We start from the raw sequence: 26,635 nt of genomic DNA, 5'->3' as shown, positions 1-26,635 counted from the left end.
TTTTATAGACATTTATTAAGCCCATTCTTTTTTCATTTCTTACTCCAAACAACTGAAATAAGGTACTTTTGTAATCAACTTTATTAAAGACTAAAGTTAAGCAATCATCCAGCTTTGCCATTTCATTTATAAACTTTTAAATCTATACATACATATACACATACATATACACATATACATACATATAATGTATTCATAAATAAATAAAATTCATCTATGTGCATCATTTAATTACTTTTTGGTTCGCCGCTCTCATTGATCAAAGATTCTTGAGAAATTTGTGGTCCGTTACCAATACTTGTCAAAATTACTCTTGACACTCCGCTCAATTCTTCAGCGGTATGGGCTACCTCATACTTCTTTCCATTCCATCCATTAACGCTTCCAAATCTAGCATAAATAGCACCAAGGACTTTGTCCTCATCTTTTTCGTCGTAATAAATCACTGCGTTGGGACCAGCATCATAAGTGTATGCTGCGATAACTTCTCCTGCATCGGAGTTTATTTTTTCAACAATCTTGATAATCTTCTTACTAGTGTCATTCAAATAGAAGATTGGTGGATATGAGTCCAAACATGTAGCATGGAACTGGTTTGAGTCGCGCATAGTCAATTCGGCAAACTTTGGGAAATCTTTCGTAATAATTGCTTGTTTCATCTCCTCAAATCTTGCAGGGACAACATTTGTGACTCTATGTTGGAACAAGTCGGATGTCTTGACGGTTGTTTGCATACCCTCAGTGCTTGGGGTGTCTTTCTTCTCATCATTTACAACGAGGATTACCGCACGCATAGTTGGCCAATGCTCTTCGGCGGAAATTTGAACCGCTTTTGAGTCTGAACCATCTTCGTTTTGGCCCATTTCCCAAGCAACAAACCCACCAAATAATGAACGGCATGCCGAACCTGAACCTTTTCTGGCTATTTTCGACAATTCATTCGCTGATTGTGGAAGTTTATACACTGTAGCGATGGCATACACCAATGCGGCAAAGCCTGCTGCTGAAGAGGCCAAGCCCGCAGCAGTAGGGAAATTGTTCTCAGACACAATATGCAACTTCCAGTTGGAAATCTTGGGGAGTGCAGAATCTTTCGATTCTAATTCCGAACGCAAAAAGCGGAGCTCGGCAAGACATGCTTGTGTTCTTGCAGATTGGAGCGATTCAAGTTTCCCATTGAGCCATAATTTGTCCTCTGTGTATTCGGGTGATACGGAGGCCGTAGTGAGGGTTCGAAGGTCGGCTTGTGAGAGTGTCACTGAAATGGAGGAGTTGGTTGGGAGGTTTAGTGTTTTGTCTCTTTTTCCCCAATACTTCAATGTCTATAGTAACTGTTAGTAAGTTTTTCTTTCCTTTCTTTTCTCTTATTGTTGTTTTGTTTTGTTTTGTTTTGTTTTGTTTTGTTTCGTTCGTTCGTTCGTTCGTTCGTTCGTCCGTTCGTTCGTTCGTCCGTTCGTTCGTTCTTGTTATTTTTTTTTGATTGTTTTGGTAAAGACATAGTGTAAACAAAATTAATTACATACAGCTATGTTGACGGGAGCAGTCACTGTGGCCTGTTGGGCTGACATTTTAACTTGTAGTAATTGTTGATGTGTTGGTATGTACTGGTCCTGAAAAATGGTTGTAAAATTAATTTTTCATTGTGAAAATTGTAAACGAGAGATTGAAAAAGTAAAGGTGAAGGGACAAAATGTGATACTACAGCCACGCGATACAAGATTATTGGGAATCACCATCTTAATCCTAGCAAAAAGCAATGGCAATTCCCTTCAACAACCGGACTACTTGAAAAGCTCAAAATAACATTTTATTAATACAACTAATAGACACAAATTCTTTAATTTCTTCTTCGTCCTCATCCTCTACTTAATCTGCTACTTCATCTTCTACTACTTTTTATTTTCTCTCATCTCCGCCAACATCTACTTTCTAGTCCACTTCCAAATTCTAGCCTTACAATCACCGGAACCGGTGGCAAATATACCCTCTGTACCTTGAGAATTACTCGAGACAGCAACAGATATGACGGAGTTACGGTGGCCTTGCAACATCAACAATGCGTTACCCGAAGCTTGGTCCCAGAAGATGACACCACGATCTTTTGAACCTGATAAGATATACTCATTGTTAGGTGTACAACATACTGATAACACAAAGTCCTTGTGTCCAATGTATGTTGCCTCGCAATTGGAGTTTTTATCTGACTTGCCTTCCAAGTTCCATAATTTAACCGTTCTGTCTAAGGAGCCGGAGGCAATTTGGTTACCATTGTTTGAAAAGGCAACAGAGTAAACAGAATCTTCGTGTCCATTTCCGCTCTCATTACCTGAGTCCAATCTTTCAACGAGGAAACCTGTGGTGGAATCCCATACTCTAACTGTGCGGTCCAAAGAGCCGGCGGCAATCAATTTACCATCTGGTGAAACAGCAACTGTTGTAACACCATCCTCGATGCTCAATGTCAAAGTGCATTGTGATGATCTCAAGCTCCAAATTCTAACAGATCTATCACCTGAACCGGAAACTAATCTGTCACCATCTGGGAAGAAATCCAAGGAGTATATATCTTGCTCGTGGCCTCTCAAGACTTTAATAATTCTCTTTGTCGCGAGGTCCCATATTCTAATCAATTTATCTTCTGCACCAGTAGCCAACAACTTACCATCTGGTGAGAAGCAAACGGATCTAATGTACAAGTCACCATTTGAGGAGGCTGCGTCTTCTTCTTTCAGTTCAGGCGATGAAGAGTCATCGACTAATTTGGCAACTAATTCACCAGTCTCAACATTAAACACTTGGGTTGTCTTGTTGCAACCGGTAGCGATATATTTACCATCTTTAGAGAAGCGAACACAACAAACAACTGAAGAGTGGTCCAAAGAATGGATCAAATCAACGTCCAAATCACGTGCAAAAGCTGGATTATACAATACGTAGTAATCAAGATTCTGCTTTTTGAAATCAGGATTGGCTTTTGCGACATCAAGGTCTGACAAGTAAGGTGGGATTTCCTTGACGTGGTTTGCTTTTTGAGCTGGACTAACAATGTATTGAGACTTATCAATGATTGTTAAAGCGTTGCTAGCAGAAGGTGCGGGACCCGCTGCTGCTGCTGCTGCTGTGTTGGTGTTGGTGTTGGTGGAGCTAGCAGTGGCGGCGGAAGGGGTTTGTAGTGATGATTGTTGAGGGATTGCAGCTGGCAGTCCTTGAGTTTGTGGTGGAGGAGGTGGAGCTTGTTGTTGTTGTTGTTGTTGTTGTTGTTGTTGTTGTTGAACAGGTTGTTGTTGTTGTGGTGGAATTGGTGTTTGGTGTGGAGGAGGAATTTGTTGCTGTTGTTGTTGATGGTGGTGTTGTGGAGGTTGTTGTTGTTGTTGTTGTTGTTGAACTTGGGGTGGAGGAATTTGTTGTTGAGGAAGTGAGTTCTGCTGTGGAAGTGGTACTTGTTGCTGTTGTTGCTGTTGCTGTTGGGGTGGTGGTGGTGGTGGTGCTTGCTGTTGAGGTTGCTGTTGAGGTTGTTGGGGTTGGCCATATCCATTCTTCATTTGTCTATCTCTGTTTTCCAATTCTGTCTTCAATCTTAAAATTTCCTCTTCATAAGCTTCCTTTATCTTTCTGTGGGCCATTTCCAATTCGTAGACGGTTTGTCTAATCTGTTGCAACTCGGTGTTTTGTTGGGAATACTTTAAATGGTAATCGTCTTCAATCTTCTTGAAGCTGGTAGCCTCTGTTAAAGCATAGTCAAATTCCGTTTTTATAGCGTCCAATAACTCGTTCAAACGAGTCTGGTGAGTTCTCTGGTTGTATACAGACATCCTGGAAAAGTGGTGTGTGTACGTGTGACTGCTTTGGTGGGGAAAGGGGGGGAGGATAAGTGGTTATGTTTTACTGGAGATTAGTGAATGATGTCAGAAATGAAATGGTTGTTCTGTTGATTTTTTTTTTTCTTTCTCTCTCTCTCTCTCTTTCTTTTTGTCTTTCTTTCGTTTCCTCCCCGTTGACATTCGCTCGTTGTCTTTTGTGTGTGTGTGTGTGTGTGTGTGTTTTTGTTTTCTTTGTCTTTGTCTTTGTCTCTCGCTCCCAACTTTTTCAGAAATGGAAAATCAAAACTTTGACCGCCAGCATTTTTATTTTTATTTTATTTATTTTTATTTTTTAATATTATTTTTTATTTTATTTATTTTTATTTTTTTGATTTTTTATTTTTTATTTTATTTTATTTATTTATTATTTTATTTTATTTTTTATTATTTAATTAAAATGCATGTTCTTATTAAAGTGCCGACTGATGTGTGTGATAGGGGGGAGGAGAGAGAGAGAGAGAGGGAAAAGGACAGGAGGACGGTAAATCTTCACAGCGAAAAATAAAATAAAAAATAAAAATAGGAATTGGAAAACTCTGCCAAAAGCACCACACGCACAAACACATACCACTTACATTGTAATCACACACGGGGCTCACAATGCACAAGAAACAACAATCAAAGCCAAATACCCAGATACTCAATTTCAATTTGCCTCTCCTTCTCTTCCTCTTCCTCTTCTTCCTACTCCTCCTGCTTTTGCTTATCTCCACACTTTGTAACTTAGCGACTGTTGGTAACAACTAACCATACTTCGTACACCCTCAATCTCTCGCCTTTTCATATACCTCATCTCACACTTTACACTTGACGATATACAATTTAAATAGACTATACAGAATAAACAACAAAGAAGAGTAAAAAAAGAAAAAGATAAAGATAAAATAGGTCCAAACCCAAACCCAAACCCAAACCCAAATCCAAATCCAAACTCAAGCACAAAGTATTCGGTTTCTATATTTATACAAGTGTTCTTGTATGCCCTTATATGTATTTGTATGTGTATACATGTGTGTGTATGTATGGGTGCAGATAAATTACTAAACCCAAAATCTGAATATCAACATCGGTTCTGATTTTCCGTCATGTTCCGGTCTCAAAAAACGCAACTTTAAACAAAAGAGCAATATTGCGTAAAAAAAATATAAAAAGAACTAGAAAAAAAAAAAAGACTAGTTCTCCCACATTTGGTAGCTTGAACCCCGAACCCTCTGGAAAACTACAGGCTAAATTCCTTATTCTCTTGCCCTACAACATATCTATTGAGGTTGTTATTTAGTATGGGTATTTTCAATTATTCAACTATATTCAAAATTATTCCCTTTTGTTTTTTTGTTTTTTTGTTTTTTTGATTTCAAGATATAGACAAAGGAGAAACTAGCTATATGAATATGTTTTCATCTTTTTTTTTTGATTCTTTTTGGCCTTTAATTCTTTCTCCATCTTTTCAAGGGTTTTTTTTTCCATTTTGCCTGCAATAGTCTAGAGGTTCTTTACTAGCCATGTGGTGAACCCATCTACCATCTCATCAGTAACCTCATGCTTCTTACCTTCTTGCACAAATATCTCTGTTGAATCATTGGTGTTCAAATACGAATCACACCATATTGAACTCAACTTCATCGGAACCAACTTATCCTCGGCACCAAACGAGGCAAAGATTTTAACATTATTCATTGGAAAGTTTTCAAAAATTTGCGTGTCTTCAGCAGACAAGTAATTGTGTAAATGTTCGGGGTACTTTTCCCTTTCTTCCTCAGTTAATTGCAATTCTTCATAAGTGTAGTAAAACCATTTTTTGTCGTAATCAGGACTATCCAATTTATTCCCCTTCATTCTATTGATTAACAAACTAGACAAGTCAATACATCCAACAACAGGGTTAATACCCCAAATATGTTCTGGATGCTCATTAACAAAACGGAACACAGTATGGGCACCTAAAGAATAACCACTCAAGATATTTCTAAATTGGAATTTCCAATGCTGGTTCTGTTGTCTAAACTCTGGTGTCAACAACTTTTCCAAATTCAAATAGCTTGGCAAGAAATCCATAATGAGTTTTAGATCAGCAACATTGCCCATAATCCCACTGATCATATCCAATGCGTGTGTCTCGTTACCTTGTTTCCAATCGAGGTTTTTTGACTTATTGATCAATCTCAGACCATGGTTTCTCAAGTCAAAAGTAACACAAATCAAAGGAACATCTGATAAGTTACCACTAGCATCATCACTGCCACCTTGTTTCTTTTCGTAGTATTGTTTTAAAATCACATATGCAATTGATTCAGTAAATCTATAATCTCCCTCACGCTGATGGATCAAGTAAAGCACATTGATGGGTATATCATCAACATTCTTGGTGGACTTATTCTGCGCCTCGATATATGGCTGAAGAGCTTCAGTGTTGTATACATGGGTGGAAATACCACCAATCACATATTCAACTTTCAGAAAAGCTGAACTATCGTGGTCAAACAACTTCATTGGTGAATGCAATTGTACAACTTGATATTTAATAAGTTAATATGTGCTGGAAGTCTGACAGCAGAATTTTATTCACTACTCCGCACTTTATTAACGTGTGTGATTTTGTTGTTCTCATTTAATTTAATTTAATTTTATTTTATTTTATTTTATTTTTACTCTAAAAAAGGAAATATGGGCCACATCAGCAGCAATTTACATAACGAGAGTAGACGTACTAATGGTTCTATCTGTTTGTCTGGCTATACACAAATCTATTTATCTATCTATTTTTATATATATATAGCTATCTATTGTGGTGCGTAAAAGAGGCGCTACCCTTACCTTTAGATACTAGAACATAATAGGCAAGAAAGGAAAATTACTAATACATGATTGTTTTCGTGAGGTCTTTTGTCATCAAATAAGGAAATAAGTTCATATTATAGAGTCAGTTCAAGTGTCTATGAATATTTAAATTTACTTGGGTGTAAATTCACGAAAGTTGTATTATTTAAACCTTTTAATCCTACACAGTCTCACTGGTATCTTCTTCCTCCTCCTCCTCATCATCATCATCATCATCATCATCATTTTCCTCTAATATAGCATCAATATCATTCGCCTCTTCTCTATCGTCGTCGCCCTCCTCCTCGTCCTCATCTTCATCTTCATCTTCTGGTGGAGGTCCCAACTTCTTACACACAAAATCAACAACTTCTCTCCATGACCTCATACCACCCATTGCTATGTTCCCATCCATATCAACACATTTCTCTACAGGTTTCAAGATACTCATATTTGGATATGTTTCTTGGAGCTGCACTAGTTGTCTCTTTGTAATTGGATGAGAATACATTGAGTTTGTGAGTGCTAATGCCGATATGATTGGTTTCGGAGCCGCTAAGTTGTTGGAAATCACTGTAGTGTCTTTCTTTACTTCCCCCAGTGGATGTGGATGTGGATGTGGTTTAACTGGTGCTTGTTTTGCAGTATTTTGATCAGTATAATGCACTTGTGGAGCTGGCCATATTCGAAGCAAATCGGTCAACAAGTTGTCAGATAACCCGGTAATCAACTTTGCCATTGTATTTGCAGATAATGGTGCGAGCAAAAGCACATCTGTCCATCTTTGCAAGTCATAGACTAGACTATATTGTTGCAAAATCTGATTCTGAGAATGAAATTGTTTCTTAAAAGCTGGCAAGTTCCCCGTAGTCACGGCCTGTGTGTAATATTTCTGAAAAGGTGATGTTAAAAAGTATTTCCATCCATCATCGCTAAACCATACACGAACACCCATCTCATCGAACTTGTGCAATTTCTCCGAGAGAATGTACTCTGCAGATTTTGTCAAAATTACTTGAATCTCAAGATTGTCGTGTGTATACAACTCAAAAAGCTTTTCAATAATAAGAAAGACATTTTTGTGGATCGAAATGCATCCCGTAATACCAATGAGCAAATGAAGCTTGCTTTTTTCCTCCTCCAAAGCAGTGTCCAAATTGGACGATAAGTTTTCCTCAGAGTTGTTATTGGAGTGTCTTGCTGTCTCTATATATTTCTTATCGTCCACCTTGTACCTCAACGAATTCATTCTTGACATGCTTGGCTGGAAAACTGGGTGTTGCTCATGTGTATCCAGAAGTGGACTTTGGGTACGAACACCAATAATCGGTGAAGTAGCAGAAGTAGGTGCATTAGTCGTTGTCGTTGTCGCTGCTGTTGTTGTTGTTGTAGTTGTTGTATTGGTGATGGAATTAGTAGAGTTGCTACTAGCTTGTAGAGGAGGTGATGTGATTTTTGCACCTTGATTTGGTACCATTGGAGTATAATGAGATGGTGTAATTACAGCAAACTCTTCAGTCTGAGGATTTTTACCTGCTATGCCCAACCCATGATTGTTGGGGCTGATATTATCAGTTGATAGGAATTGTGGATGTTGAGTATGTTCAGACTCAGGATGTGTCAAAGCAGGTCTATTCTGCCCCACTCCTGCTTGTCCGTTGTTGTTGTTGTTGTTTTCGTTGTTGATGTTGATATTGGTGTTGTTATTGCTTTCGTTGTTATTGCTATTATTATTTGGGGGTGTACTAAAGCTTGGTGTTTGAGTTAAACATGATTTTAAATTTGGGTCCTGTTTAACAACTAGTTTCTTTACTGAGCTCGAAGTAGAAGGTATGGCACTCGTTGATTGTGTCGATGATGTGTAAGGTTTAACACTGTATTCCTTAACCACATTGCTTTCCGATGCTCCATTCTTATTCTGAACCTGAGTCCGAGTGCGAGTCTCAACTGGATTTAGATTTCCTTTTGCTATATCTACAGACAGACTTTGAGCTGGCTTTGTGGGTACTGGCGATTGTAAAAAACTCATCACGGGGTTGCCGGGACTTGGTGTCGAAAATGGCGCTGCTTCTTCCGCTGCAGCTTTCTTTGCATCGTCTGTTTTCCCAGATGTTGACATTGTTGTATTTTTTTGGTGCTGTATTAGTGGTCAGAATGGTGTATACAGATGGATATATATATATATATATATATATATATATACCTTTATCTTTATCTTTATCTTTATTTGCAGTACAATTACCTGCTATATGTTTCTCCTCGAAATATTAACTTGTCTTTATGTTGTTGTTGTTGTTGTTGTTGCTGTTGTTGTTGTTGCTGTTGTTATTGTTTTTTCTTCTTTGTTTTGGTTTAATTATTTGCTTTGTACAACTTCAAATAGTTGTCATATTTTATTTTATTTTACTTTACTTTTTTTTTTTTTGTTTTGGCTCTCTGGCTTGGAGAAGCCGTATGCGCTTTTTGTTGTTTTTGCAGTATGAGAGATGTTGAATAATCCAAAATATGATTTAAAGAGCCCAATGATGTCAAAAATGTGGCTCTACTAAACTGGAAGTTGAGTATTGAGGGCGGTATCCAAATTGCTAGTTGAGCTTCAATATATTTGTACTTGCAAGTCAGTATGTATATATATATACGTAAATCAGTTACTGAACTTTTTGATCCTTGAGTGAATTGAATGCCTTCAATGTCTTTTTACATTTTCAAAGTATATGTTTTGTGGCAAGGGTTTGAGTTTTTTGCACGAAACTTTATAAATACAGCTTACTAATCTAAACTAGTATTATTCATTAGCAACATCGCTTCATACAACCTTGAAAATACATAAAGAATATGAGGTATAGATAAGCAATATGTTATAGTTGCTTCCAGGTCTACACTATACTATTTGCTTATCACTTGATATATATAGATAAGTAGATAAACAGATAAATAAATGAAACCTGCTTACTGTAAAATGCTGTAGAAGCAATGATTCAGCCATTGAGAGAAGAAACGGGAGTAGCTAGATTAAATATATATATGTATATATATAAATTAATAGTTGATGGAGAGAAAGAGAGACAAAAAAAGAAAGTGGTTGGGGGGCGAGAGGGAGCTAATTGAAAGGCATCTTTCTGGGGGACAGGAGCTTTTCGAAGGAAAAAAAAAGGGAAAAAGGAAATGAAAAAGACGGATAATGGCGGTGGGGTGGGGGGGGGGGGGGGGGGGGTAAAAGAAGGAAATAATTATACTCCACATTTTCCGGAATTTAGAGCTACCAACTGCTGGTGGTGGGTGTTCTTTCTTTTCTTAAATGTTTTAGCTTTTACTTTTACCTCCCCCCCTCCCCCCCCCCCCCCTCTTCTCTTACACTTTCTTCCTTTATCAACTTTCCTACTTTCCATACTTTCCAAACTTTCCAAACTTTCCATTCTCCACCCCCGCCCCTTCCTCCCCTGAAGAGAAGAAAAAAAAAAAGGAAACTTTTGTCTCGTTTACTCACACAAGTCACTTTCAATCACAAATCACAGGACAATCTTATAGAACGGGGTTAGGAGAGAGAGAGAGAGAGAGAGAGAGAGAGAGAGACAGTCAAAGAGAACAACAATACCAGAGTTAAAAAAGATGTACCAAAGGTTAAACAAGCAATGCACAACTGACACAAAACATACAACCATAAATACAACCATGCAGAAAATTAGACAGCAAATTAGACAGGCAAACAATTCATTGGTAAAGTTCAACTACTCATAGACTAAACTATGCCAATGGCCTTCTTGTATCTACTTTATACTTATTTCTTTATTTCTTTTTCTATTTCTTTCTTTATTTCTTTCTTTATTTCTAATTCAAATATCCTATTGTTCTTCCTTTACTCCACCTTTTCCCTTTTCTGTTTTCTTCTCTTTCTTTCTTCACTTTCTTCCTCTTTTTTTTTGGTACTTATTAACTGTTATTTACTAAAGAAATCCTCTTTACACCCCTTCCAGCTTCTTTTCCAAAATCAAATAAATATCTCCCTATCGCCCTTTTTTACTTTTCCTTTTTCCTGCCCCACCCCCCCCCCCCCCACACACACACACACACACACACACACACACACACACACACACACACCCCAATTCTACCTTTTTACCTTTTTACCTTCTTTCCAAGCTTCTTTACTACTACAATACAGCACACATATCTCAACTATGCCTTCAAAGATTGACGAATCATATGCAGAAATTGACAACCCCAATTCCTGGTTCACAGATATCAGTGCCATTGCACCAGGAGTCAAGCACCTAACAGAATCCTTCTTCACCAAGCAAAAGACACACGATGTTCAGTTTAGATTAAACCAATTGAGAAACTTGTACTTTGCCGTATCAGACAATGTCGATGCCATTTGTGAGGCATTGTACAAGGACTTTGATAGAATCCCTTCCGAAACTCAAAACTTGGAAATTGCCGTTGGCTTAAACGAATTGGTACATACAATGGCAAGCTTACACGAATGGGTCAAACCAGAAAAGGTTACCGACTTGCCATTGGCATTGAAGAGCAACCCTATATACATTGAGAGAATCCCTTTGGGTGTGGTATTGATTATCTCTCCATTCAACTACCCATTCTTGTTGTCTTTCTCGGCCTTGGTTGGTGCACTTGCTGGCGGTAATGCCGTTGTTTTAAAACAATCGGAGTTGACCCCCAATTTCTCAAAATTATTCACTGAGATTTTGACCAAGGCATTGGATAAGGATATCTTTTTCGCAGTTAATGGTGCTATTCCCGAAACAACTGCAGTGTTGGAACAAAAGTTTGACAAGATTATGTACACTGGTAATGGCACCGTTGGTAGAATTGTTGCCAAAAAGGCTGCTGAGACATTGACGCCTGTCATTTTGGAATTGGGAGGAAAATCACCAGCATTCATCTTGGACGATGTACAGGACAAGGACATTGAGGTTGTTGCAAGAAGAATCGCATGGGGTAGGTTCACTAATGCTGGTCAAACGTGTGTGGCTGTTGACTATGTCTTGGTGCCAGCCAAATTGCACAAGAAATTTACAACAGCTTTAAAGAAAATCTTGAATGAGGAGTTTTACCCCGGCTTGAGCAAAGAAGATCCAAATTTCACCCACATTATTCATGATCGTGCATTCACCAATTTGTCAAAGATTATCGAAACAAGTCAAGGAGACATTATTATTGGCGGCAAATCCGATGCCGAGTCGAGATTTATTCCACCCACTGTGATTGACAATGTCAAATGGTCTGACTCTACAATGCAACAAGAGATTTTTGGCCCAGTCTTGCCCATTATCGAATACGAGTCTTTGAGCACTGCCATCACCGAAGTTGTTAGACAACACGACACCCCCTTGGCACAATACATCTTTACCGGAGGCTCCTCTTCACAAAAGTACAACAAGCAATTGAAACAGATTGTACAAAGCTTGAGATCGGGTGGTATTATTATCAATGATGTTTTGATGCATGTGGCATTGGTAAATGCGCCATTTGGTGGTATCGGTGAGTCCGGTTACGGTGCGTACCATGGCAAGTTTTCGTTTAGACATTTTACACACGAGAGAACAACAATGGAGCAGAAATTGTGGAATGACTTTATGGTCAATGCCAGGTACCCACCACACTCGAATGCCAAGGACAAGTTGATCAAAACATCGCAGGAGGGATACAATGGCAAGGTTTGGTTTGGACGTACTGGGAACGTAGCTGTATCTGGACCAAGTGCTTTGTTTAGCGCCTGGAACGGTGCTGCAGGTGTTTTTAGTTTGATTTATGAGTTTGCAACCAAGAGCTTTTAAAACGAAAAAGAGAGCTAGAGATGATGAAAAGAGGAAAAAGAAGAAGTAGGTTTTGAAGAAAAGCTTGTGAGCTTTGCTTCTTCCAAATTAATTTCTGTATTAACTTGTTAATTGATATCGCCTTTGATAGTGTAGGTAATTTTGAATATATATTACTTGTTTGATTTGTTTTGATTTGCTTTGTTTTCGCTAGCAAAGTCAACCACTGGATAGTACATTTTGAGAAACAAAAAAAGAATCCAAATTGGCGAGGTATGTATTCTTTCTTACTAGGTATTGATTTCCCAAGAATATAAACGATAAGCAAAATTTTTTCTGAGATTTTGCAACCAAATCGCGCGAAATCAATGGAATTTGAGTGCAAAAAAACAGAAAAATAAGAAGTGACATACTTCCGAAATCGTATGATACCGAAGGTTGATCGACTTTGTCAACCCTTAAGTCTTGTGAAAACAAATACTAATCTATTTAGGTACACACACAAGCTTGCTTTGCACATCTTGAAACTCAATCTTAAAAAAACAAAATACCAATTGTTGAATCTTCTCTTTTGCAAAAAGGTAAAAAAAAAACAAATCTTCAATAGAAAAAACAAAAAAAATTAACGACAACTGCAGGACTCGAACCTACGCGGGCAGAGCCCAAAAGATAACTTTGAATTTCAACACAATGGTTAATTCAAGTCTTTCTCCTTAACCACTCGGACAAGTTGCCAATTTTCTATACTTTTTACTTCATTAAAAACTATACAAAGTACAAATGCTTTATACTTTACTTCCCACTGTTTGCAATTGTTAATCAAAAATTTAATTATTACTTTATATTATAAACTAGTACAAGTATATTTATTAATCTACTTCAAAACATTCGTTCGAATAGTTTTAGTGATAACTAAAAAAAAAAGGAAGACAAGGGATAAACAAAAAAAAATGTCTTTGTATCAGTTATTTAAACTTAATGGAAGTCCATATATAACTGGAGCTGCGCCATTCAAATATTTCAAATTGCATACCGATCTACTTTTCTTTACAGCTTGCGCTATATTCTCTCTGCTCCACCCTTTAATGCTATTTCCATCTCTGTTTCCACTCTTATTTCTCAAGTTCTCCCTGGTATCAACGCTACCTTCATCAATCAATCCCCAATGCGTGAACATGGTGATTGTAAAAGCATCGATATCCTTATCGGTTACATCCCATAAGTTGGCTATGATTAGTGGCGATTTACAACTTAGCCAACGAAGAAAAGTTCCTTGTGGCTCAAGCGCTCCACAATCACGAATTTCACCAGACGAGCAGCCGAGAAGTAGCGTAGGCGGTAAATTAGTACTTTTTGATTTCGTATTATCAAATGTCTGTTTCATCAAGTTTGACATTTTGATATATTGATCACCACTGCCATGGCCAATGTAAATGTACAAATCAGAGTTCATTATGTTTTCAACCATTTGATTTTCATCAGGTTTTGAGCCAACTAAACCTCTCCAATGCGGGAACGAGTCGACAATAGGGCCAAATCTTTCTTGACTATTTTTCAAATCACCACCAGGGTTGATTAGATAATACACGTTTCTTTGGTCAAGAACTTGTTCCTGGTGCTCTATATTTCCTTTTTCTTTTCCAATTTTATTTCCGATTTCTTTACCCATCACCTTCTTTTTTTCCTTTTCTGTTTTTAAAGTCTCTAAAAGCATAGAGACTGAGGGCATTCTAGTAACTGATTGGTTGCGTAATATATCCATCGACTCCCATGGAAAAAACGAACATCTTGAGCTTGGGATAAGAACAATGTGACTCTTCGTATCGAATCCTTTCAATAGAGCAAATTTAGCAATCAATTGCTCTATAGCCCGATGCAACTTTTCCAAGCGTATACCAGACACTGTAATCTTACTGTTGTTTCGGTTATTGCTGCTGTCAATATTGGTATGTAGGCTTGTGATCAGAATGATGTACGATAACAAATCACTTACAGCAGAGCGTTCATATTGCAGTAATGCGAAAAAACATTCATAAACAAATTCAGCAAGAACAATCCCTTCATTTATTGTCCTTGAAACCAGTGTTTGCAAAATTTTCACTAGCTCCTCTTTGAACTTTGAATACAAGTGACTATTCAAATTATTGGAGGCAAATATTCCTTTGAAACCTCCTAACCAGAAATCCTCAACATGTTGACATAGATCTTTGAGCTCATAATCCAATGTGAACCTTTGTTTCCACCAACCTTTCCTATCATCAACGGTTTTGATCATGGACGTTGTAGAGTTATGTGTCAGTTTACGATTCTCTTCAAAAATGCGGTTGAATTCTTGCTTTAATCTTTCAAAATTCATCACATCGATACCTTCGCGATCAATATACCTTTCAAGTGATAGTCTTATAAATATAGGTAACGAACCTCGACTGCATTTGGACAACAAAAGATCTCCGGTATGTTCACATATATCCATAGTAATAACATTGTAGTTATTTGGTAGATAGAATTCCAAATTCAGTTTGAAATCTTGGTATTCTGCATCCATGTTCAATTGAGAAAAAGGTCTTGGAGATTTTGGAACAAAGTCAAGTTTTGGTAAGACGGCAATGGCTCTTTGGTTCTTAAAGGGATTGAATTTGATGAGGTCTTGATAAAAATATAGTTTTAATAACATTTCCTTACCCTTATAGACACCTATCAAAGAAATCAAATGGATGCAGCGCGAAAGAAGAAACAATAACAGTCTCAATTGAACTAGCGAAACAGACAGTTGAAGCATCGCAAGAAGCTGGTCTTTACAGTCAAGTAACGCTGCAAATATCTGTGTTGGGATTTGTCTTATAGTTGGATCCGTAACATTAGCAATTGCGGGAAAGATTTGTACATCAAAAGGAGTGTATTGTGGACTACTGCTTGCAATCAACTTTTGCAAACTAGTTTCAAAAGACATTTTTATATTGCTTGCAAATTGATTAGTTTGTGAATTGTACGAGTCAAACTGTTGATACTGTTTCAGCTCATATATGTGAGTTATTGTATCAAAATTTAATTCTAAAGCATTTTGGGTAGCTTTGAACACAAATTGCAGGTCAAGGTGGATGTTTTCTGTGTATTCTCCCATGCCTTTTTTTATTTGCTGAAGGTACATTACCGTGATATTTTTATTGACAAATGTATCATTTGTTTCTGTATACGTTGAGAAATTTTTCATTTTGGCAATTCCTCCATAGAGTGATAACTTAAGTTTATTGACTTCTTTAACAATAGGCAGGTCCATCAAGTCATTTATGTTTGTCCATTCATTAAGATAAACACCCAATTTGTTAGACAAGCCCAAGTCAACGAGATTAAGAATAGCACACTCGTATACATCACTGAGTAAATGAAGACATCTGTATTTGAGCTCATGGGATATCATCCAAGACTCATGTGATCTCAAGGGTAAGCTTTTCAAAGGTAAATCACTGCAAGTTTTATGAATCGAATACAATATTTGTAAACTCATCTTGATGTGAGCATATGAATCCACTGGATGGTGACATATTTTCGAAGCTAGAAAATGCAAATTACCCAAAATTGAGAAATTGTTTAGTTTTTCCAGTAATGGTAATGAATTTGAGCGTACAGTATCAAATTCAGGTCTTTGAGATATGACTTTGATCAACTCAGCAAACTTTTCCCTCGCCATATTAACGTTACTCTCAGCAATACACAATTTAATGTTTTCCACACGGTAGTTAATAATATCTCTTATTGATGTCTTTTGCGTCCGCTTTAACAACAGCTGCAAAATTTGAAGTGATTTCCGCCAATCATCAAACATGGATAAACGCTCACAAGCGTTGCATTTTGCAAATTGTAGATATATTTGAAGAGCCAAATCTGCTACTTTGTCTTCGAGTATTTTCGCAAGGACAAGTATAACACTAGACAATCCATGGTTTTGAAAGAAACAAAAAACATGTTTGATTAGGTCATATTCTTTTAAACACTGAGATGTTGGTTCCCATTGTTTAAAAGTATCAAAGCAGTCTTTGATCAAAGCTTGAGAGAACTGGCTGCAGTCCAAGAGTCTCTGACTAATACTGGCTAATGGATCAATTTCCCTTTTCACTTTTTTCAGCTCCAGGTATCCTTCGCTATCAGAAACAAATGCGTTGAGAACTTGTGCTTTATTTTTCAGGTCTGAAAACGTGACAAACTGTTCAACTTTATGTCGGAAAGTTGAAATTTTAATCGACAGATTTAACCGCAAGTGATTGGAAATAGCTTGCAAAAACTCTAATTTGAAGGATTCACTCACCGCATAAAGGTACATTAACCTGTCGGGGATTTGCAAAAAAAGATCACATATTTGAGCAAGTTGTGTTTGTGAAAAAACAGAAATTTTTTCACAGCATCGTAAAAATTGTAAGAACACTGCTTTATTGTTGTCAATGTCAATGTCATTGTCATTGTTTTGCATGCTTCTGTTGCTGTTTCTTTCACTACTATTGATAACACAACACATGGCCTTGACCTTTTTGACAAGTATATCTAAGCTTGCAGATGTAGGCTCCAATTCAAAAACGAGACATTCATAAAGAGCTGATGTTTCCAATAGGCCAGTGTCACTTGTTTTTCTACCCAAATTGTATAACAAATTTGACACGTTTCTCATCCTTTTCCTTTGCTTGTAAAACTGAAAAATACTAAACATTTGCTTGAGACTTGGTATTAATGGTGGAGATAATGTGTCTCTAACTATAATGATTAAATGATCAAAGATATTTTGATAATGTTTTGTAAACTCCACGATATCAACCATCTGAGTCGAGAAAGCTTGGGTGAAATATGCTATACTATCAGTATTCCAGTCAAGTTTTTTCAATTGTAAAAGTACTGCATCGTCCTTGAGCAAGTGCACATTAGAAGTTACTCTTTGTACAAGGTCCGGAACAATCACATTTTCTTTCTTGTTTAGTTTTTGTTCGTTTACATCTGTCTTTTCCATTTCTTTGGTTACTTCTGCAAGCCTCAACTTGAGAGCAGTCAAGGTATCATCAAGCACATTTGTACTTGTTTTAATTTGGCGTTCACAAATCTTGATAAATCCTTGTAATAATTTTTTACAATTGGTTCGATATTTTCCTATATCTGTCGTCGCTCGTTGCATCATCCATTTATGCATGTTTCCAGTTTGCAGCATTGCTCTAGGGACCAACTTGAGTAGAGATATATTTTCTCCACTGCTTTCTTTATTTTCTTTTATTACCTTAGCTAATTTTTGGGCTAGCCATTGTAAGCAAAACATAGACAATGCAACTACTGCATTTGCCACATCTTCTTGATTTTCTATTACACCTTGATACTCAACGTAGGAAACGCCAAGTAACAATCTGTGTTTCAAATCATCTTCTCCTCCCAATGGTACCTTCAACAATTTTGATAGCTGCACAAACGAAAATTCTAATTGTGTATAAATCAAGTTTAAATCTTGTTTGTGCTCAAACATTCGTACAATGAACACATGATGTCTCTTTAGAGTTTTGAGCCAATTGCCTGCATCTTTGCTTTTCTTATATATTTGGCATAGGAATTCAAATTTCATGCACATAGAGTCTAGTTGATTTGAAGTTTGTAAATTTACATTCTCAAAGAGTTGTTTTTCGAGTGATTGTAACACGGTGGATTCCATTCGTTTCAAGTCAAAGTTTGGTAAATTTTCAGTTTTTGATGCCGAGAGTGGGTCACGGTTCAGTAGCCGTAGATACGAGCTTATCAACGCGTCCATCGAGTTCGTATATATTGACGTGAAGCAGTTGACTTTTATGTTGTTGTGGAGAAAAGTGGAGGATGTTTTATTTAATTTGTAGGTTAGTATAACACGAAAATCACGATTTGAATGGTAAACAAACAAACAAACCGACCAAATAAAAAAAAAGAAAACAATCTCGCGCTACCAAATCATGTAGATACATATATATATATATATACATATGTATATATTCATCAAAAAAAGCTTTCTTCACTTCATAGATTAATCATCTTTGATACAAATCATAAGCTGAAGAAGTAAGAAATTAAGAGGAAAAGGGAAGCAGGGAAAGAAAAATAAGGGAAAAACGGTGGAGAAAGGCAAAGAAAAATGGTGTTACAATACATATTTTAAGCTATTAACTCTCACTTTATGATGTTTCTTCTGATTTGCTATATACATCTGAACCCTGTATTTCTCCCACTATTGGAAAAATCAAAAAATTATACACTTTTAAAACACCCTTTCGCCTCTTGCCTCTGCCTCAGCTTCTAATCTATTGTATTCATTTCTTTCTTCCAATTTCTTCTTTGCTCTCCTTACACCAAGAACTGCTTTTTGCTTTCTTTCACCACCATTACGCTTCTTGCCTCGCTTGTGTTCTCTCAAAGGTTCCAAGTCATTGACAAACTTATGTCTCCATCTTAACAAGTATCTTCTCGTTCTCGTCTCAATGCCTGCTTCTTTCATTTCCAAGCTGCTGGTTTTCAAAAACTTCTCCAATGAGCCTTCAAAAACATCAGAGTGTTCAATACAGTTACGGCCAATAAGTGTGAGAAACTCTTCCAAAGTGTGCGTGTTGTGTCTTGTACGTGGTTCAACAATTGGCTTGGATTTCAATTTCTTTGACTCCGTAGAAGGTGTTGAAAGTGGTGCTTGTGTCAGAGATGTGCTTTGTTCTGATGTTTCGGGGAAACGAAAGACCGGGGTTGACGCTAGACATCTGACTGATGGGGTAGCTTTATATATACTGGGCTGTCTCAAACTTCTTATGAGTGTCCTAAACATTTGTGATATGTTTCTGATTTGTAGAATTATAGGATATAAGTTGTATAAGGAGTAGCTTGTTCAAAGTAGAATCGTATATGATATATGGACTCGAACGCAAACCAATTTTTTTTCTCTTTTTCTCTTTTTCGCTTTTTCTTAAATTTTTTTTTTTTTCCTTCAATAGGTTGTAAGTGAAGAAGAGAAAAAGTGAGGATGCGGAAAAAAAGGTAAAAAGTGGATAAAGTAGAAAAATGTATAATAGTCGAAGCGAGAAACATGAATGTAGACAGGAGAGATTAGGACTAGAGACAAAACTTGACATACTCGATGTTGTCGCGCTAATGATGAAATGCTAATTAGCACACACTACTGCAGTTGAGGAAATGGACTTGATCATCCTTTATTTCTAGTTTTTCTACATAAGCTCTATAATATTCCTTCTATCTCTTCTACTCTAACAGAACAAGAGTGAACAAGAGTGAAAAAAGCGGGAAGGGGGGAAGATCGTGTTTACAATAAACCCTTGTTCTTAAACTCAGCCAACAAGGAGTTACCCAATCTAGCTGGAGATTTCTCCACCACGACACCGGCAGCTTCCAAAGCGGCAATTTTTGATTTGGCATCACCTTTACCTCCGGCAACAATGGCACCCGCGTGACCCATTCTTCTACCTGGAGGTGCAGAAACACCGGCGATGAAACCGACAACTGGCTTGGCACCTTCTGGTCTGGTCAAGTTGTGTTGTTTCAAAAACTCGGATGCTTCTTCTTCGGCACTACCACCAATCTCACCAATCAAGATGATACCTTCAGTTTCTGGGTCGTTCAAGAACAAGGTCAATGAGTCGATAAAGTTGGTACCTGGGAAAGGATCACCACCCATACCAATGACCAAAGATTGACCCAAGCCAACTTGTGTAGTTTGTGCAACAGCTTCGTATGTCAAGGTTCCTGATTTGGAAACAACACCAACCTTACCTCTCTTGAAGATACTCTGTGGCATAATACCAATCTTACATTGGTCTGGCGAGATAATACCTGGACAGTTTGGACCTACCAATCTGGTTTTACTTTGTGTCTTCAAGATCTGAGCAACTCTAACCATATCTTTTTGTGGGATACCTTCGGTGATTGCAACAGCCAATGGAATCTCCGCAGCAATAGCCTCTTCAATGGCACCAGCAGCAAGTGGTGGTGGAACAAAGATACCAGTGGCCGTGGCACCAGCTTCCTTCATTGCTTCAGCAACAGTACCAAACACAGGTCTGTCCAAGTGTGTTTGACCAGCTTTTTTAGGGTTGATACCACCAACAACATCGGTACCATAAGCAATGGCTTGCTCGGCATGGAAAGTACCTTGTCTACCGGTGAAACCTTGGAAGATAACCTTGGTGTCTTTGTTGATCTTCAAGTTTGGAATTGTGGAAGCATAGTTTTTAGCAGGGGATGAGGATGCAAATCCACGGGCGAATTGTCTCAACATGATTTTTAAAGAAGGGTTTCAATTGTTGTAGTTGGTAAGGGGGGGTTCCTTTTTTTTGTTTTTTTGAGGTGTTCTTGGTGTAGTTAATAACTAGAAAAACTAAAGTGAACGTGGATGAAATAGTAACCGAAAACAAAGATGGTTGTTGGCCTTTTTCTACTAAAGGAAAAACTAGAAAAAAAAAAAAAAAAAGAAAAACCAAAGAACCAAAAACAACAAAAAAAAAAGGAAGAAAAACGGTGTGAACTTTTCCATAGGGAAAAGCGAGGTACAAGCTGCAGCTGAATGTACAAAGTGCGACAGAGAGAAAAAAATAAAATTAAAAAAAATAAAATATAATATAATATAATATCTACATATACATATGTGTATATAGCCGAGCTCAACACAACCACAAAAAAGAAGTTGTAGAAGCAGAAAAAGAAGAAGAAGAAGAAGAAGAAGAAGAAGAAGAAGAAGAAGAAGAAGAAGAGTAAAGCAGAGGAAATGGAATGGGAAGATAAACTAAGGTGAACGAAAAAAGGAACAAGCAGAATAGTTTGAACTAATATAAGTGAAAGCAATGTGATATATCATTAGAAATGAGTGGATATATATGAACGCGGACACTTGAATCTTGTGTGTAATATTATTATTATCATCATCATTGCAATTGTTGTTGTTGTTGAGTACTCGGTACTTGTTTCTGACGTAGTAAGGTAGGCACGATGACATCTACCCCTCTTTTACACTTTTTTTCTCTTTAAAGGTTTTGGCGAAGGTCGGGATACATCGGAGATTGGGAACTAAAAAAACAAAAAAAGGAAAAAGAAAAAGGAAAAGAAGAAAAAAAAAACAAAAAACGCGCACACAAATTATATTCCAATCCCAGCTCAGCTCCGGGATGGAGATTTCCTCGAACTAACAACCACCATTTTACCATCACCCACCATCACTGCCACCACCACCATTATATATATTGCACGGTTGTAAAAACCTAAAGATTGAAGAATGAAGCTTGAGTAGTATCGGTAATTTACTTGTAGTGGGGTTTAAGATCAAAATTGTTTTTCTTTTTCTTTTTCTTTTTCTTCCTCTTCTTCTTCCTCTTCTTTAACAATTATTTATTTGTTTCTATTTTGATTTGCCAAGCTAGATCCTTTCCTTTAGACATTTAGTAAATTGAGTATCTATATCTCACCTTGGGGTGATGTACTGGAGAAGAACGGATCTGGGTAATTTGTAGTAAACTTTTTGTTGGAGACTTTACCACACAATCATGAGCAAGCAATTAATTAAAACTCTCTCAACATTTGGTCTAAGCAATATAGCCCAAAAAACAAAAGACTTCTTACAATTTGAGTAGTAGTCTACATTTTTCTGACCTTTCTTGTTTCTTTTTTTTTTAAAAAAAAATTTTCAATACCAAGTAAGCCGTTACATAAATCTCTAGTTGAAGAAGCTTTTCAACTTTCATACATCACTTTACAATTAAAAGAAAAAGGTTGCAGCTTTTAATTTTTTTTTTTTTGGCAACCAAGAATCAAGCGTCTCACCAAAAAGAAATAGAGAAAAAGAAAAAGAAAAAGAGGGAGAAAGAAAAATAGAGAGAATGCGAGTAGGAGAGTTAAAGAGAGAGAGAGAGAGAGAGAGACACACACACGCACACAATAGTGAAATGGAGACAAAGAGAAAGGGTATCATTGATGTAGAATTTCTGGCAAAAAAAAAGAAAATAACCAACCTCTTGAATTAAACAGATAATCAATAGTGTTAGCATTGCACCCCCCGCCCCAAAAAATGCTGGATCCAATCAATCCGCCTACTTCACCCTATTTGGACTCAGGTCCGTCGACACCATTGCCCTCTTCGCAAGCTGATTTTGATCTCAATCGACCTGGTACTGAAGATCCTGCAACGCAACAGCCGCTGGAAGAACCAGAAACAAAGAAATTGAAAACATCTGCTTCGGCCACACCAACACAAAATGGTTCACCATCAGCACCAGCTACAGCAACAGCAACAGCAACAGCCAACACAAAAAAACTGAATGCCGAGGCGTTGAGGAGAAGAAGAGAAAACCGGCAAAGAGCAGCTGCGGCATTAGCGCAGAATTTGAAAAACTCTGGTGTTGGAAGATTTGAAGAAGAAAACGGGTTTGGCTTGACGAGTGTTAGACCAATCCCCTTAATTAACCAAAAGAATTACTATACCGAGTATTTGAAAAAAGACGAACAAATCAGTTTTATTCGAAATCGAAGGCTCGAACGAGACTTGGAAACTAAGATCAAGGATTTGAAAAAAGCTGGCCAAGCTGATAAGATTGCCGAGGTAGAGGCAGGAGCTTCTTCTGCAGCATCGGGAAAGGTGGCAGTAACAAACTTTGATGATTTTGATCTTAACAATATTGAAAATGAGTTGAGAGGTAAAGGTGATGTCGACGATGCCGAGGAGGAAGAAGACGACGAAGAAGAAACGGAAGAAGTGCGGGAACAAAAGGCAAAGATTGGCGAAGATGTTATTGTTATACAGCCGGGATCTACGTACATTCGAGTTGGCCGGGCAACGGATGCGGTACCGAAAGTCATACCCAATGTTATCGCTGTGCGAAAAAAGAGTATAAACAAGGCTGCTGTTGGTAATGGGGGAGGTAATACAAATGGAAATGAAGAGGCACTACCGAAAAGAGAAGTAGAAGGTGATAAGGTGGTTATTGAAGGGGACTTTGGTGTTCAGAGAACGATTGTTTCTAAAGATTTCCGAGCCAGAATGAGGTACTATAAGCGCAGGATTTTACCCAACTCGAGGGAGACTGCAGCAAACTTCAACAAGAAGCAGGAACCCGAAATAGTGCAAGATCATAATGACCCAGGTAAGAGAGAATGGATTAACCCCGATGATGGTACTAAAGCATATTATACCGGCGAGGATGCTTTAAAACTTGTCTTGAATGACAATTGGTGTTTAAAGTATCCCATGATCAATGGAAACTTCAATGAATACTCTAAAGATTACACAACACGACAAGAATTATTGGGCGATTTAGTGAATATTGTTCAGGATGCATTGCAGGGGATCGATGTTGCCAATTCCAAAGTAATGCTCATCATACCTGACTTGTATGACAAGGTGTATGTTGAGACTTGGTGTGAGATTTTACTTCTTTTTGTCGGGTTCAAAAAACTTGCTATATTACAGGAGGCAGTTGCTGCGACATTTGGTGCAGGTGCATCGACAACATGTATTGTTGACGTTGGAGCACACACTACAAAGGTCAGTTGTGTTGATGAAGGGTTGGTGGTTCCTGATTCGAGGTTGGTGTTGAACTATGGTGGAGATCATGTCACTGAAGCATTTATCAAATTGCTTTTGGAGAGTTGGTTTCCTTATAGAAGTATTAATTTAAACGATCCGTATGATTGGGAACTAGCCAAATCGTTAAAAGAGAGTTTTGTCACCTTTCAAGATGCAGATATTGCAATTCAATTGTACAATTTTTATAGGAGAAGTCCTTTACACCAAACCGAAAAGTATGATTTCAAAGTGTTTGATGAGGTCATGCTTGCACCCATGGGTTACTTTTTCCCCAATTTATTGTCTGTGCAACTGGGTCCGGCATTGCAAAGTCTGTCTAGACCTAGTCATATGATTATGAGTCATTTGTTTTCCAAAGCTTGCGATCAGTATGATGGGAAACCAAATAATCCTAGAAGTAGGACCCAGGATAAGTTGAAGAACAATATAAACTATTGTGATGTTGATGAGACGGGGTTATTAATGCGACTCGTTGATCATAATGATGACGGAGATGCAGAAGAAGACGAGGATGAAAACGGAGAAGGGGAAGAAAATGAAAAGAATGTTGGTAATGGTAATAGCAGTGGCGGTGTTGGTAGTGGTAACACCAGTAACAGTGGTGGAAATGATGTATCTGTAAGGATCCCATTAGAGAAGGCTATTGTTGAGTCCATTACAAATGCAAGTTTGAATGATCCTGGAAAGATGAAGAAATATTACGATAATATTCTTATAGTTGGTGGTGGGTTGAGCAAAATTGATAGTTATGATCTGATTTTAACTGATAGGATTAATATCTGGAGACCCAAATATTTGTCCACCACGGCCTTTGGAGATATCATTGATTTTCTAAAATCTGAGATCAAGAGAAATACGTTGAAGAAGCAGCAAATGATTGATGAGGCAAAAGGTAAAGGTTCCAATAATAAAGAAAACGAGGGATCGGAGGGTATAACACAAGAGGTGATGGACAAGATCGATGCCGAGTGTGAGTTGCAATTAGATCTCGACAAAATTGACCAATTGGCCGATGAAGGGAGTGTTATTCCAGTGACTATATTGCCCACACCACGAGAATTTGATCCTTCCATGCTCACATGGAAAGGTGGTAGTGTCTATGGTCGATTGAAAGTTGTCAACGAGATGTGGATCAGTCAAAAAGATTGGGACTTGTTAGGAAACCGGAGTTTATTCTACAAGAGTATATTCAATTACTGAGAACTAGTGGTTGTGGTGTTGGTTTTAAAAGAGGGGGATCAAAAGATAAAAAAAAGGGGGACAAGAAGAAGGTGTTTGTGAAAGTGGGGCTGTTGCATTTTGAAAAATTAGTGAAGAAAAAGTATTCGGCTGTATGGATTGTACAAAATCAGCGTGTATTAGAGAGTGTATATATTTATATATATATATATATTTATAAATGTGTTTAATTTCATACATGTACACATATACCTACACTGTACACTATATTTGTGAGCGTAGTATCGTGAAGGGATTAACAAAATACTACTGAGCGTTGAGCGGCATTTCCATTTCCATTTGTATGTTTTGAGTATTCCCATTTTCACGACTTTACAATTTCGCTTTCTCTCTCTGAATTTAAAATTTTATTTAATTTCTTTTTTTTATTTTTATTTTTATTTTATTTTTTTTTAGGTATGTTGAAGTTTATTACACAAAAATGACACTTCAAAAAGTAAAAAGAAAATAAAAATGTAGAGGCAAATAAACTCTTTAATGTTTTAGTGCAACACTTATAAACTCCTTCATCTCACAATCCCTGCCATATTGAAAGGTAACTTTTATTCTTTTTTTTTTTTTGATTGTATCTGGTAACTATCTTGAAAGTAACGTGTTGTAGTTGCTACAGCTACACATTTTTGTATAATTAACTTGTTCTCCTCTTCCTCCTCTTACTCCTCCTTCGTCCCTCTAGTCGTTGTTTCTTAAACGATTTGTTTCTATAAAAAAACACCTACCAACTGATTTTGTGTAGCAAATGAAAACAAATTGGGAAAAATTAATATATATTAAAATTAAAAGAAAAAAATTAAAAGAAAAAAAAAACAACAAATTCCCCCCCTCCTCCTCCTCCTCCTTTGGAGATATTGTCGTCTTTTTCCTAGTCTTTGTGCTTGTGTTTATGCTTATGCTTGTGCTTGTGTTCGTGCTCTATTGGAGTTTCACTTTATTTACAGAGCCATTTGAGTTGGTAATTGGTTAGATAGTATAGAATACGCTGCAGCTAGATGTGCACATACTTACAATGGTTATGGCTATTGTTTTTTCTTTTTTTCCTTCTACTAATAACTGCTATTTAAAGAGAATAATAGGTGAAGAATGAGATAGAAAGAGGGAGAGATGGTATGACTCGGATACATCGCCTTTTAAGAATAAAAAGCCTGACTTTCAGCAAATAGAAATTGTTAAAACGAAATGTTTAAGAAGGTTGTGGCTTCGTATTGTTTCAACATACTTGTAGTTGCACAACTATTTACTCTGCTATTGCCTCTAGGGCTGACTCTCTGTAACTGTTACTGCTACTGTTACTGCTACTGTTACTGTTACTGTTACTGCTACTGTTACTGTTATTGTTACTGTTATTATTATTATTTTTATTATTACTAATATTATTATTT

The 26,635-nt window shown here is 37.2% G+C and overlaps 9 protein-coding genes and 1 non-coding gene across 10 annotated transcripts; 2 read left to right on the top strand and 8 right to left on the bottom strand. All coding sequences in view use genetic code 12, as the record gives it.

The window, feature by feature from the left end:
* Positions 1 to 227: 227 nt before the first annotated feature.
* MVD1 (diphosphomevalonate decarboxylase) lies at positions 228 to 1,568 on the bottom strand (the record flags this gene model as incomplete). Its single annotated transcript, XM_001526570.2, has 2 exons — positions 228 to 1,322; positions 1,524 to 1,568. 2 exons carry the CDS (start codon positions 1,566 to 1,568, stop codon positions 228 to 230), a joined length of 1,140 nt encoding a protein of 379 aa, XP_001526620.2.
* A 354-nt stretch (positions 1,569 to 1,922) lies between these two features.
* On the bottom strand, positions 1,923 to 3,812 carry TUP1 (general transcription repressor; the record flags this gene model as incomplete). The annotated part of the gene is made up of 1 exon (XM_001526569.2): positions 1,923 to 3,812. One exon carries the CDS (start codon positions 3,810 to 3,812, stop codon positions 1,923 to 1,925), a length of 1,890 nt encoding a protein of 629 aa, XP_001526619.2.
* Positions 3,813 to 5,342: 1,530 nt separating this feature from the next.
* Positions 5,343 to 6,350, bottom strand: PVL30_001413 (uncharacterized protein; the record flags this gene model as incomplete). Its single annotated transcript, XM_001526568.2, has 1 exon — positions 5,343 to 6,350. One exon carries the CDS (start codon positions 6,348 to 6,350, stop codon positions 5,343 to 5,345), a length of 1,008 nt encoding a protein of 335 aa, XP_001526618.2.
* A 508-nt stretch (positions 6,351 to 6,858) lies between these two features.
* PVL30_001412 (uncharacterized protein) lies at positions 6,859 to 8,796 on the bottom strand (the record flags this gene model as incomplete). The annotated part of the gene is made up of 1 exon (XM_001526567.2): positions 6,859 to 8,796. One exon carries the CDS (start codon positions 8,794 to 8,796, stop codon positions 6,859 to 6,861), a length of 1,938 nt encoding a protein of 645 aa, XP_001526617.2.
* Positions 8,797 to 10,855: 2,059 nt separating this feature from the next.
* HFD1_1 (Hexadecenal dehydrogenase) lies at positions 10,856 to 12,475 on the top strand (the record flags this gene model as incomplete). Its single annotated transcript, XM_001526566.2, has 1 exon — positions 10,856 to 12,475. One exon carries the CDS (start codon positions 10,856 to 10,858, stop codon positions 12,473 to 12,475), a length of 1,620 nt encoding a protein of 539 aa, XP_001526616.2.
* Positions 12,476 to 13,080: 605 nt separating this feature from the next.
* PVL30_001410 lies at positions 13,081 to 13,189 on the bottom strand. The gene has a single exon. It is a non-coding gene; the product is annotated as a tRNA-Ser (tRNA).
* Positions 13,190 to 13,415: 226 nt separating this feature from the next.
* On the bottom strand, positions 13,416 to 18,227 carry ESP1 (separin protein; the record flags this gene model as incomplete). Its single annotated transcript, XM_001526565.2, has 1 exon — positions 13,416 to 18,227. The coding sequence occupies one exon, from the start codon at positions 18,225 to 18,227 to the stop codon at positions 13,416 to 13,418; it is 4,812 nt and encodes a 1,603-aa protein (XP_001526615.2).
* Positions 18,228 to 18,704: 477 nt separating this feature from the next.
* Positions 18,705 to 19,259, bottom strand: FYV4 (telomere length regulation protein; the record flags this gene model as incomplete). The annotated part of the gene is made up of 1 exon (XM_001526564.1): positions 18,705 to 19,259. The coding sequence occupies one exon, from the start codon at positions 19,257 to 19,259 to the stop codon at positions 18,705 to 18,707; it is 555 nt and encodes a 184-aa protein (XP_001526614.2).
* Positions 19,260 to 19,751: 492 nt separating this feature from the next.
* LSC1 (ligase of succinyl-coa) lies at positions 19,752 to 20,723 on the bottom strand (the record flags this gene model as incomplete). The annotated part of the gene is made up of 1 exon (XM_001526563.2): positions 19,752 to 20,723. One exon carries the CDS (start codon positions 20,721 to 20,723, stop codon positions 19,752 to 19,754), a length of 972 nt encoding a protein of 323 aa, XP_001526613.1.
* Positions 20,724 to 22,502: 1,779 nt separating this feature from the next.
* Positions 22,503 to 25,217, top strand: ARP8 (actin-like protein arp8; the record flags this gene model as incomplete). Its single annotated transcript, XM_001526562.2, has 1 exon — positions 22,503 to 25,217. One exon carries the CDS (start codon positions 22,503 to 22,505, stop codon positions 25,215 to 25,217), a length of 2,715 nt encoding a protein of 904 aa, XP_001526612.2.
* Between the last annotated feature and the right edge of the window lie 1,418 nt (positions 25,218 to 26,635).

Source organism: Lodderomyces elongisporus, chromosome 2 (assembly GCF_030384665.1).
Source record: "Lodderomyces elongisporus chromosome 2, complete sequence".
NCBI classification, from domain to species: Eukaryota; Fungi; Ascomycota; class Pichiomycetes; order Serinales; family Debaryomycetaceae; genus Lodderomyces; species Lodderomyces elongisporus.
Note: the sequence above shows the minus strand (reverse complement) of the source record. Positions and strands in the feature narration are given on the sequence as shown.